This window comes from Delphinus delphis, chromosome 12 (assembly GCF_949987515.2).
Source record: "Delphinus delphis chromosome 12, mDelDel1.2, whole genome shotgun sequence".
Taxonomy (NCBI): Eukaryota; Metazoa; Chordata; class Mammalia; order Artiodactyla; family Delphinidae; genus Delphinus; species Delphinus delphis.
Window position 1 is genome coordinate 61,135,365 of NC_082694.2, and position 12,912 is coordinate 61,148,276.

Sequence of the window (12,912 nt, forward strand, 5' to 3'; positions counted from 1 at the left end):
CATTGCAACAAGACGAGGGGCAGCCTGCAGCGGAGCCTTGCCCACGCGACCTATGTGGAGGTGTGCAAGGTTGCCAGGGCGCCACGGCAGAGCCATTTTCCTAAGGCGGCCACCCCATCATGTTCCACGGAAGGAAGTGGACATGAAAAAGGTTTCTACCGTCGAGTCTGCAGTTGGAGGGTATGCCTGACAGTCCTGAACTTCCTTTCACCCAAGGAAATTATCCCCAGATATAATTAGAGTTTGGTCAGAGGAAAGTTCTTAGAGCCACTTGTTTCTAAAATGCTTAGTTTTTGTCAATGTCCAGAGTCCCTTGAAAGTCAAAACAGTTCATTTACCAAATGCCTTCTCTTTAAAATAAAAAGGTTGAGGGAGGCTCCACACTGGGACTCCTTCCCTCTCCCCCTTCCTTCTCCAGATGGATATAGTATCTGCCACTTATTCTGTGTTTAAGGGCCTGTCAGCAGATGGACTAATACTGCCTGAGCTGGTGAGTAACTCCTACGTAATGATCAGGAAAATAGGAGAAGGGACACGGAAGGCAAAAGGCAACTTAGAACTTCAAGTAACAGTCCGGCCTCCCAAGATCTTGGATTTGATGCTGCAGAGTAGCAAACAGTTTTGTGTGTTTCCAGTGATATGCTAGCACCATTCATGGAACATTGGGACTGCATAACTGATGTCTCAGATTGATTTTACCCTCGTCACCAGAATATCCCTAGGCACCCCCAGCCTGGGTGCAAACGAAGTCATGTGAACGATAATTACTCAGTGGTGTTGGCTGGCCCTCACTGATATACTGCAGGACCAAGTATTTTGCGGGGGTCAGTGAGGGATGACCCAGATCCGCTCATGAACAAGGCTTGCCAGGACCATCTAGGCTGCCATGCATGTGGGCGACTCCCCACTGGGCTGCCGGGTGGGTGGGTGGGGGCCTCGACTGGTATTTGTCTTCAGAGATCTTTGCTAACTGGCCAGGATTAGAGTGACTCTGAGATGAAAAGGTTGGTTTTCCACTTCAAGAGAATGCCTCCTCTCTGTAGGTAGAAGCACGTGGGTGTTCCAGGCCTTGCATTTAGGTCAGAGGAGCTGGAAAGATCCCCTGGAGTTTCCACACTGCCGTTGTCCCCCAGTTCAATGAGGGTATTCTCTTAGGAGGAAACTAAATTACACCACCACTTTGCCATTTAGAAAACTTCGTCTGCTCGTTTATTTTGCTTGGTGCATGTCTTAGTCATAACCACAGCAGTTTGAACCTTCGACTTGTCCCTGTTCCCTCTTTGGCTTTAAAATGCCACACAATCCCCCTACTGAGATTGGAAAGAAACTCCCTTTTACTATAATTTCAAGGAGAACTTGTAGAGTATTAGGATAATTGAAAAAAAAAATCGATATCATAATATCAGGGTACAGGTTTACAGATGCCTTGGGGATGTCAGACCAACAACAATTCAATTGATTTGGGGTTTTGTTTTGGTGTTTGCACAGTTTCTATGGCTTCCAGAGCCTCACAGTTTCTGTGTCCTGGGCAGTCATGTAAAGGCTCTTTGTTGAGAACTCAGATTCCAGTTTGCCATTAATCTGAATACACCCTGCTCACCTCAACCAAGTGTGAAACTGGAGGAGTCTCAGAAAGGGGCTATTCAGCTGAAATTGTATTTTTTATAAGAAAGTCTCAGCTGCCACGCCGAGTAGAGTGTTTGCTTACTTGGGCAGTTTATTGCCTGTGGGCCCAGTTTGTGTAAGAGCGATGGCAGGGATGAAGTTAAGCTCAGTATTTTTCAATTATAGGACATTTAAAAAACAAAAACAAAAACGAAAACTAAAAACAAGAAAGAAAGAAAAGAAGCAAAGCCTGCATTGAAATTGTGATCTTTCAACCTTATTTGTTTTCCATGTAGATGGTTATTTAAACAGTACTTTTCTCCTCAATTAGGTCTTCATACTAAAAGCAGAGATGGATCCCAGAGGCAGCACTTCTTCCTCCCTGATGGTCTGAACAGTTTTCAATGGCTAATGGCCTATAAACAAGTAATGTCTTGTAGCCATTGAGGCCAAGAGAAGTGAAAAGGAGTCTTTGACAGTTACTGGTTTTCTTGGATAAAGCTTCTAAGCAAACAGGGAGACTGCCATGCCAAAAGACTCTGTTATTCAGCCTGCATTTGGTTCTCCAAATTCGGGAACTTGTGGACATCCGTGTGTCAGCATTCAAGACAATTTGATGCTTCAAGGAACCTCACAAGGTTTTTAAGTGCAAGGTGATCAGATAGAATGATGTGAGTGCTCATCCCAAATCAGCCACATCAGCTTGGTTTGCAGGGTAGCCCTGCTGAAGGAGGCTGCGCAGAGAGGTCAACCCTTAATGGGTGGGAAGTTTCACTCTGTTCCCTCTCTGCAGGCTGGTGCAACAATTTCCAGATGAAGCTCATTCTGGAGGATAGGAGAGTGAGAGAGTTACCTGGTCCTCCTGTCCTGCTCTTGTCCTTCCTCTCCTTTCTGAGACTCTGCCATCTCCCTGACCCTGGAGTTCATGAGTTTCCCCAGGTTGCTTCCAAAAATTCCCCCTTTGCTTGAGTTACTGAGAGGAGAGTTTCTGTTACTTGCAATTGAGAGAACTTTAAATGACACAGCCTTCCATGGCCTGGCCCCTGCCTCTCCCTCCAGCTTCTTTTCCTGACACCCCTGCCTCAGCCTCAAGTTGCATGCTGTCACTGTGTGTCACACTGTCGCAAGCCTCCTTGCCTCCCTAAGCATCTTGGGCAGGGACCAGGTCTTATTTATCTTTGTACCCCAGCACCTGTCACAATGCCTGGCACATAATAGGAAGTTAAAACATGTTTGTTGAATGAAAGGAAGGTAAAAAGAAGTGGGATTTTCATTTCTGCAGGAAAAATGAGAGCGTAAGGTGAGGAACAGAGTTTCCCTATGGGTAGATACCTGAAGAGGGTTCTGGCCCTAGAAAAGCAGTGATTGTAACAGACAGTAATGAACCTCAGAAGGGTTCGAAAGAGTGGTGCAGTCCGCGTGGAATTAGATCCTCTCTTTCTTGCCATCATATCCTGTTTCTCTCTTCCTGAAATATCTCTGCCTCCCATTCTACCAGTGCCATTGTATTAGGGGTTGGAACTGTCAGGTTACTTAGATTCAGAGTTCTCATTCCCTGCATTCCATGTCCTTGGTGATGTGTGTGTGTTGTGTCCCCTAATGGGAAGGGACTAAGGACATCACTGGAAAATAGGTGGGTCAGGATTGTGCATCCAGAGAGCCTAAGTCTATCTGAGCAACTCAGGGAAGGCTCCAAAGAGGAGGCGGCATTTGGACTGAGACTTGAAGGATGATTAGGAGTTTAACAAGAGGATGGGGAGCCCAATGTGTTCAGGGAGCTACAAGGACTACGGCTGTAGATTAAAATCACGCAGCTTAAGTGAGGACAGGAGGAGTGATGGGGGGAAGTAAAGTTTGCACTGGATGTTTAACAGACTCCTCACTTTGTACATTTAATAGACCCTGAGATACAACTTAGCAGAATTATACATACATTTTAAATTGCCAAGCTTACTAGAGAACCCCCTATGCAGCCACTTTGGTTATTTCGTGTGTCACCATAAGAAGCAAAGCCATTAAGTATATAGACCCTGGAGTCAGGCTACCTGGGTTTAATTCCCAGATCTGCCTCTCCTAGTCCTATGACCTTGGGCAAGTTACTTGACATCGTCATGCCTCTGGTGCGTGATCTGTAAAATGAGAATAATAACAGTACTTCTTGCAATAAATCATAGGGATAAATGAGTTAATACATGTGAAGCCCTTAGAACAGTGCCCAGCATGCAGCAAACACTCACGAATCGTTAGGCACTTCATGATTATTTCTCTCATGAGGTTGTTTGCAGTCGCCAGTCATGCACTCTGTGCATAACCCCATGATATTAATTATACGATTTTAATTGTTCATTTGTGCATAGTTTCTCACTGGACTGTGAATTCCTCACAGCCATTAGTTGAATAAATATCTCTTTCCAAAGTAATTGAATTCATGCATTCAAGCATATTTCCTACTTACTACATTTATATATTGGTAACCCAAAGGAGCACTTCTCTTAGGATGGTGACTAGAAGATAACATTATATTTTGGAAATTCCTCTTTCAGGCTGGAAAATCCTTGGTCACAGAAGCATTGTCTTCTTTATAAAACCATGTTGGTCCCCCTGAGACTGCCGCTGGAAAACTTGCTTCAGGGAGGTTTTGTCCCGTTCAAATGGTTTAAAGAGCCCAGAGAAACAAGAAATATCTGAACATGGTCAGTTTGGCTGAAAATTTTTAGTAGAGCCTTGTTGCAAAACTTATAGCCAAGAAACCTCTTTCAAAGAGCCTTAACTCTCAAGAGATGCGCCAATTAAGATGAGCGGAGTTTAGACATCACTTGCATCTGGAGAAGCTGGTCCGATGCTCCTCATCCGCTTGTTTTGGTTGACTTGGAGGAGAAAGGCCACGGAAGAGGTTTCCTGCTGAGACCATAGAATCAAAGATAGAGTTGCCTTAGGAGATTGGCTCTGAGTCTGCAGGACCCAGAGAGCTCCACAAAGGCTGGACCAGAGCCCCCGAGTGTGCAGAAGCAGGTGTGTGTTTGTGGGATGCCCCGAAGGCACTCAGATGAGTCAGGACACTGGAAGACAGGAGATCTGAATTCTAGTTTTATCCCTTCGCATCAGCACAAACTTCTTAAGGCCTGGGTTTCCTTTTTTTTTTTTTTTTTTGCCATTGAAGAGTTTGATGTAGATTGTCTCCAAAGTTCTGTTTTTTGTGTTAAGATTTCAGTGTTGGCCCAGCAGTGCTGGGCACAGTTTAGGTTGAGCAAATTGGCATTTATATGCAAGCCTCCCATGGCACCCCTCACCACCAGGACCCTTGTCTCCACCCTGCTCCGTGGACCTCACCCAGCCCCACCTGCACTGCCGCCTTCCCACTTGAGCCCCCAGAGGCCCAAGCCCTTCTTGCCTGCTCTTACCTGAAGCCTGGTTGTCTTCCTCAACCCCCCGAGTGGGGGCTCCTTGTGCTCTCTCACCCCACGTGTTTCAGGCCTGGAGTCGGGATGGGTCTGCTCCTAGCTCCCTTGAATCTGGCCTCGGCCCTCCAGCCCTGTCACTGCTGTCCTCTCCCAACCTCCTAGTCACCTCTGTCCTCCGCTGAGCATCCATGAGCTTGGCTCACTGCTTCTCTCTCCATCCTGACTCCTGTCACCATCTCTGGCGACTTGAACATCCACACGGACAATTCTGACCACACCGTAGCCTCTGAGGACCTCAAGCTCGGAGCACTTCACCTCTGATGGTCCACACAGCATGTACTCAAATACGTGTTGACGACATGTCGACAATGGGCACGTTTGAAGAGGTTTCATTTATCTTCAAAATTATGATACCTGTAACTAGGGTGACCATATAATTTATTTTCCAAACTGGGACAATGAATGAAAGAGAACACCAAAATAATTAAAATTATGTTATTTTTGGAAGTATTTACTTATTGATGACAAATTGGTTTTTATATTAAGGACCCTGTAAAATAATTATATTCCAAAACTATTTTCCAAAATAAAATTTTTCTTCAAAAAACTTGTGTACATTGAAGTGACATTGAAAAAAAACTTTATATCAATTATCTGCACATTCAAAATCATAGGCAGAATAATTGTTCCTAGTACTTATGTTCTTTAATTAGTTTCCTAGCTAAATCTGTCACTAATAATGTGTCACTGGTATCTTTATGAAGAATTTCCTTTTTGAAGCTAGTTTTCCTATTTTGAAGGTTTTGAACAAATCTGTTTGCAATTGCTTTTGAAATAAAATCTATGGTTAATAAATTTGAAATTGCTGACACCTTTCTCTGTAGACCACAACATTTTTAATTGACAATAACTCCTCAGGTATTGAGAATTGGTAAGTTCTATGCAAATTCTGCTAAATGGATGCTATTTTCAATTCAGAATTTCTTATGTAAATATTTTGTCCCAAGTATTGACACAGGTACTGTCTTTTGGCCTCCATTCAGAGTAGCATTCTCCAGCACATATTTTTACAGGATATAACTTGTCAAGTTAGTCATCTCTATTTAGGATTCTTCTGAATGTTTCCCTGTGGTGTATGTAATTTCACATCCTAATAAATGAGTCCTTGGTAGAAGCCAGAAGTAAAAAAAAAGTGGAGTTCAACCAAACCCATGCCAGCTTATTTTAATGAAACTAGTAATAACAGTATCTAGTTAACAAATGAAATATGCAAGACAAATGCTAAACTAAATGGGACTCAACAACAACAGGCATAAACAGGGGCTCTCCCAGGAAACAGCTCTAACACTGACCCCTCCGAGGCAGCTCAGTAGTTCTCAATCCTGGCAGCATATCATCAGTACCACCTGCCAATGCTCAGACTCCCTTCCCAGAGAGTCAGCTTTCACTGGATTAGCGTGGGGCCTGGGAACAAGCATTGTACTCTCAAGTGATTCTAATGTGCAGCTCGGGCTGAGAGTGGCTGCACCAGCCTGATGCACCACTTTTAAAGCCAGGTCAGTGTGGTCCTCCAGGGCCATTCCCCAACTGCTCCATATACTGCAGGAACACCGTGATTCTGATAACAGAGAACAGGGAGGTAAATCAGGCGCTGCCGTGCTGCTGTCACCTTGTCTCTGCACCCACGTGGGTGCGCTGTCACCTTGGGCCAGGAGAGAGTGCACGGCAGGTGCTCTGGGGCATGAGTAGAGCAGAGAGGTGGCCCTGCCACAAACCCTGTGAACACTACCCATGACACGGTCAGAGTGATTGCATGAAATCCTGTCAAACATGTAATTAAGCATCTCCTATATTGTCATGACAAAAATGAAACTTGTGGAGAGTTACAGAATTCTAATGGGAAATTAAAATGTTACAAATCTCACAAAAGCTCTAGTTAAGCCTTCGTAAGTGCTGTGTTCTATTCTCAATTTTTATTTTGAAAACAATTCTCAAAATGTAAAATCCCCAGCATTCCCCAAACGATGGATTATTTTGGCTCATTCTACAAATTTATGATCACCTTTCTAACTCTGTGTTTCGAAGTATGAAAAACCACACTGGCAAAGAAAAATAACATGTGGTTTCCAAGCCCTAAGTGCCTTGCTGCCCCACGTGTGTCCCATAAAGCATTGGGGGTTGTCCGAGAGCCAGTCGGGAAAGCGGCATCTGCTGGTGCTTTGCCTGCTCTGAATTCAGTTCCGGGGCTGTGAGTTGAACTCTGTACAAATGTTCTGGATGACCTTGGGAACCACTTTGTAGAGGTGGTCGAACTCGTCCACAAAGAAGGCGTGGTCCCTGGCAGGGTGAGTGGCGATGACTTCCAGCTCGTCCTGTGCAGCCCATGCCACGCCTATGGCATAGGTGATCACTCCTGTGGGGACAAAGGGTAGATGAAGCAAATGTCCCCAAGGGAAAGTACTGAAATGAATCCTTGCCTTCCTGCTGCTCTGTTGGCCATTGTGCTTGAAGGCAACCGAGTCCAAAATCAGAAATGTGCCCAAAGCATGAACACCTGCTGTATGCCAGCAGCAATAAAGTTGGTATAGTTGCTATCTCATAGGCGTTTACAATCTTTTGGAGAGAAAAAACAGGAAAATGGAGTAAATGCATGATAAGAATTTCATGTCCAGGAGCAGCATGGGGATGACATTTGGACAAGTGAAACTTTGGTGCCGAGCAGATTGTACCACATGGCACACACTTGCTCTGTGTGTAGAGGCGCACAAAATTCAGTCTTACATGCATCAAAAGTCGGTTCGAGATCTTTTAAATGAAAATGAAACTATGGGTAGTCAAATCCATTTCACCTGCCTTCACTAATCAAGGTCGTTTTAAGACTTGCATGTCCTCCAAGTGGCACGTAGCCTAAACAGTAAGATGTTTGTCCAAGTTGTACTCCAGAAACTTGGAGTCAGCTGTGAGCTGACCTTAGCGTCAGCTGCGTCTAGCTCAGCTGAGCTGGTTAAGACAGGATAGGACCACTGACCCTCCAACGGGGCATGCGCGAGTGCCCGCTTGGTGACCTTTAGAACAAGCGCAGAGGCCTGTAGCTTGGTTACGCCTGCGCAGAGCAACACTTCCACACCTTTTTCTAATCACACTCCCCACGCCTCAGACCGCCCGGCTCCTTTACTTGTTATAAATACCCCGAGCTCTTTGCCCTTGGGGCGGTAGATTTGAGGCTGGTTCTCCTGTCTGCCTTGCGAATAAACTCTCTCTACTGCAAACCTAGACAAAAAAACGGTGGCATTGAATTACTTTAGGCTTGAGGGTGACTTTATAAGCCATAGGCTCCAACCTCATTCCCGGTGCAGGAACCCTGCTTGCACAAGGACCTGGAGAGCTGTGACCCAGCATCTGCTCCATCACCACAGAAAAGTAAGTGTTTACCGATAAGAAAGTGGCGGGCAGTGTTGACTGATGCAGGAGGTCATGGAAGATGAAAGGGAAAAGCACTCTTTGGATTCAGAAGAAACAGAAATAAGATATTGGTAGCCTTTGAAGGGAGCAGCGGCAGAGGAGTAGATGCCAAAGAAACCAAGTGAATTGCTGTGAGTTGAGAGTGAAAAAGAAATGAAGATGTGGGGCAGCACATATAGCTGATTCTTTCCAGAAATGTGGCTATAAAGAGGAGGCAGGTGGTAACTGGAGCTAGAACATGGGGTCAAAGAATTATTTCCCTCTTTAGGAAGAGAGGGACTTGAGCTGGTCTAGATGCAAATGGGAACGAGTATAGTAGGATTAAAGGGTTTGGACTGTAACATGCAGCAGGGAGGAGAGGAATTCGGAGGGCAGGGATCTGTTCTCAGTGGGGAAACAGGCTGCCTGCTGTGTAGTTCTTGCCTGGTGAGCGGGTGCTTGACCTATTCCCACGCCCCCTCCAGGCTGGCCAGGGTGGGGTTAGCAAGATGGCCATGAGACAGAGGGCAGAGCCTGGGTGAGGGTTTCCGGCCAGGCTCCTCTCCCCCGCCAGCCACTCACAGGGCCCACATCGCTCTCTCCAGCATCTTCCGGGTGCCCTGTCCTGCTGACCGGAGAGCCATCCACACCTCACGCGGTTCTGGTCTAAGCTGGCCTTTTTTTTTTGGCCGTGCCACACGGCATGAGGGATCTTGGTTCCCAGACCAGGGATCCAACCCGTGCCCCCTGCAGTGTGAGCTTGGAGTCCTAACCACTGGACTGTCAGGGAAGTCCCTAAGCTGTTCTTCTGTTGTGGCTCCCTGAGCTGAAGTTAAGCTGCCCGTTCCTTCTCTTACCTCTCCAGTGTCTTTCCTCTGAACACGGTCCACATTGGGAGAAGCCAGCGTTGGGCTTTAGACCCCTGCCAAGTGGCTGCAGGAATAGCTTGGCTGCAGAATGGGTTTTAGACTGACTAAGCCCTCGTTTCTGCTCAAAGATGGAAGGACTGCCCCGCAGTAAAGACAGCATAAGCAGTACTAGAGATTTCTACTGGCAACCCAGCCTCGGCTTGGACACTCCCACAGTGCTCATTGCTTCCATGTCACTTGCATCTATTGGTCCTTGTTCTTTAAAGCTGCCCAGAACATAACAGCCCTGATAGTGCCCAGGACATCTCCCTTGATCTTCACTTCTCCTGACAAGTAGGCTAAGGCTACCCTCTGGGTGAGGTGCAAAGGAGGGGCATCTAGGAAAATGAGTGAGTGGAGCTGAACATGAGTGGGACCAGACGTTTGGAAAAAGCAGGAGAGCCCTGGGCTTGTCGAGAGCTGCCCCACCTGTGTCCTCCCACTCGCTTTGGAACTTTGGGCAGGTTGCTTCTGAGCCGTAAACCATCTTCCCTCTGCTGACATGAGCCCAAGGAGCCCTGTGAAGGCTGGCACGCGGGCCACCTGTCATCCCACCATTATGAGTGCTCCGCACAGGGCAAATCACTGGGCAGACCGTCTGAACTTGGTGTCTGGTTACTTTGGTTTCCAGAAGCCAGAACTGCTGGTTCCTAAAGGCTTGTTTATTTTTACACCCCTCCTTGTTTCAAGCAGGATTAAAAGCAGCTTTAAAGAATATGGAAAATCTTGCATCTGAACCAAGTTTAATGTAGGCAGACAAGAAAACTACCCCCACAATGAGTAAGCCTGTTCACTAGTACTTATCTACAGGTTTTTGGTTCACTGACCACTCCGTTTACTTCTGTTATCATTACTATTATTACTATCACTTGGGGTTTTCTCCAGGTTGTTTGTATTTTCCTGGTATTTTATGGCTCTTTCAAAACTGGTTATACATAGATTCTGTCAAAAAGCATTAAATATGACCGATTTTCTAAATATTTGCAAAAATAGTTTGCTCACTTTTCATGGTTGTAAACTTTCTGTTGCCCTCTTCCAAATTTTCATATGGAAATATCTCTTTAAATATTTTGAATGAAAATTTCTTTGAGGTCTCCCCCAAACCTCCAATATCTGGTTAGCAGTTGCTTACAAAAGTAGCACTTTTCTTTTAAAACATCCATTTTCTTAAAATTTCTAACACAATTTTGTGGTCTTCAATGGAGAAGAAAGCCATGAGTCAAATTCCTCTTCAGTGTGTCACATGTTGGTGTGCCCTGCCTCAGTGTGGGACCTTAACGTCGGCAGTCACCCACAGGCCGTGGTTTGCCGTGACACTGTGGAAGCCACCGTGGTGGCCCCTGCCTGACCCTTCTCTGCTGCCCAGTGGGGCCTGCAGTGTTGAACTACACGCCTAACACTCTCCCTGCAGTTCTGAACAGTTTATTAGGTGATAGGCAAAACCAGTGCATAGAGAGACAGTCCCTTCTTTGTCCCACTGGTCCACCAAGCCCCAGAGCGACGCTCAGCCCCAGACTGGTCAGCAAGACCAGCTCACTCACCCTCGTGATGGGCGACCATGGCCGGTATTCGGACATCGTCATAGGACCTCCCGTCAGTGATGAGGATCATTAATTTCCTCTTGTTGGGCTTGGACTTCTTGAAGAGCTGTTCCAGGGCGTAGTTGATGGCAGCCCCCGTGCTGGTCCCACCACTCCAGTACCCCACTCTCTTGATGGCGTTGAGGACGTCAGGCTTGGTGCTGTACACGTCGAACCCAAACTCCAGCCGCTGCTCGTAGGTGTACTGCACGGCCCCGATCCGCGTGTCCGTGTCGGAAATCTCAAACTCTTTGCTGAGGTTGGCCACAAACTGGAGAACCGTGCGGAAGTTGCCCGTCCCTACGCTGCTGGAGCCGTCGATGATGAAGCCAATGTCGGCCGAGTTTAAGCAGGTCTTGCTGCAGGCCAGTCGGTCGGTGTCACAGACCCGCTTCACCAGGGGCTGCACGGTCTTGTGGAGGCTGAACCAGTTCTGCACACTGAGCGAGTAGAAGCCGTTCGTTCTGCACACAGCCTGAAAGACAGGGGGAGGCCACCCGCCAGGTCAGGGGCCTGGCCACGCCCCCTCGCCACGCCCCCTGACCCTGCACCAGGCCTCCTAATGCGCTCTCTCCATCTCGGTTCACCCAGTCAGGTGCTCACCGGGGCAGAGACCCGTCAAGTTATCCCTGGACTCACTCCCACGCCCTCAGCCAGGTCTCTGCTTTTGTGGAGAGCCATCAGTCAAGCAAATCCACAGGGAGAGGGGAATCACTGGTTTCAGCTTCATATTTATGCCTCCTCAGGCCCCTCTGTTCATTTGTACTGGCAGCCAGCCATGTAGTTGGCATTGGTGGGCATCAACCCAGGAGAGATTAAAGAAAGCTTTTGTTGTGATTGGGAAAACAAAAGGCACGCATGAGACATAGCTAAAGAATTGTTTCCAGAGCAGCCCTGCATCCAGCAGGAAGGGAGTTCCACACGTGTCAGGCACCACGCTAGATGTTCTTAGATTATCTCACTAACCCCCCAACTTAACCCTACAGGGTGGAATTATAACCCCCTTGTCATGAAGGAACAAACCGAGGACCAGCTGTTAAGTGACATCCCTTGAATCCTTGAGGCCGGAACACAAATCTGTCTGCTCGTAGAACCCAAGCTCTGTCCTCTGGACAACCCTGCCTCCAGGCAACTTAATATTTACTTGTGCCCAAGTTTGTTCCAGAAAAAAACTCAAGACACCTGCAAATAAGCATTGAGCAAGCTGGTTGGTGTGTTCCTGGAAGTGACTGTTTCCCCCTTGCCGCTGCCTCTCTGGGGGACGGGGTGGGTGTGCGTGGGTCACAGAGAGAATCACAGACCTGATGGCTACAATCGAAGGTGTATAATTAAAACATTATTTTAAGACAAGAAATGACTTTAAAATGTCCTAGGAAATATACTTTAATTGGTTTGTAAAAACCTAATGGGGTTCATAAACCTTTCCATGGCTTAGGTGGCATATGAGATGGGCGTTGAGGCTGAGCTGAGTTGTAGCCAACGGATGGAGAGGAGGGATTCCCCACCAGGCAGCCTGAGTAAGTCACAGCAGGATGCCAGGTGGCTGGAGCTAGGAAGATGCGCTGGGAAGCTGGGTTAGGACCACACTCCAGAAGACCTTGGGAATAATAGGGAATAATGAAGGATTTGAAGCAAGGACCCCACAGGACTGGAAAAACTCTTCATAAACATGAGCTTCATTGTGAAATCTAAACTGGAGGGAGAAATAATAGATATAAAGTAGTAGCTTGAACTGGAGAGGTGGTATTGGGCATGGGAAAGAGTGGACAGATGTGAGATATGTGACATGGGAGCTGACAGGGTGTCCTGGGGTGACTCTGGTTGTCTGAGACAGCTGTGGGGCCCGTATGTACAGTCCAGAGGAGGAAAGAATTTGGGTGGGAAAGATGATGCACTTGGCATTTTGCATGTAACGTTTAAGGCTCTTGGGGACATCGGGTGGAGACTAGTCAATCAGCTGGAAACAAATGGCTGTTG

General features: G+C 46.9%; 1 protein-coding gene across 2 annotated transcripts in view; it reads right to left on the reverse strand.

The window, feature by feature from the left end:
- Positions 1-6,210: 6,210 nt before the first annotated feature.
- VIT (vitrin) overlaps positions 6,211-12,912 on the reverse strand; it is a 122,121-nt gene continuing 115,419 nt past the window's right edge. For both annotated transcript variants that reach the window (XM_060027595.1, XM_060027596.1), the window contains 2 exons: positions 10,897-11,410; positions 6,211-7,419 (listed from right to left, as the gene is read on the reverse strand). In XM_060027595.1, coding sequence (XP_059883578.1) covers positions 7,241-7,419; positions 10,897-11,410 — 693 coding nt within the window. In that variant the 3' untranslated portion in view covers positions 6,211-7,240. The remainder of the gene's footprint in view (positions 7,420-10,896; positions 11,411-12,912) is intronic.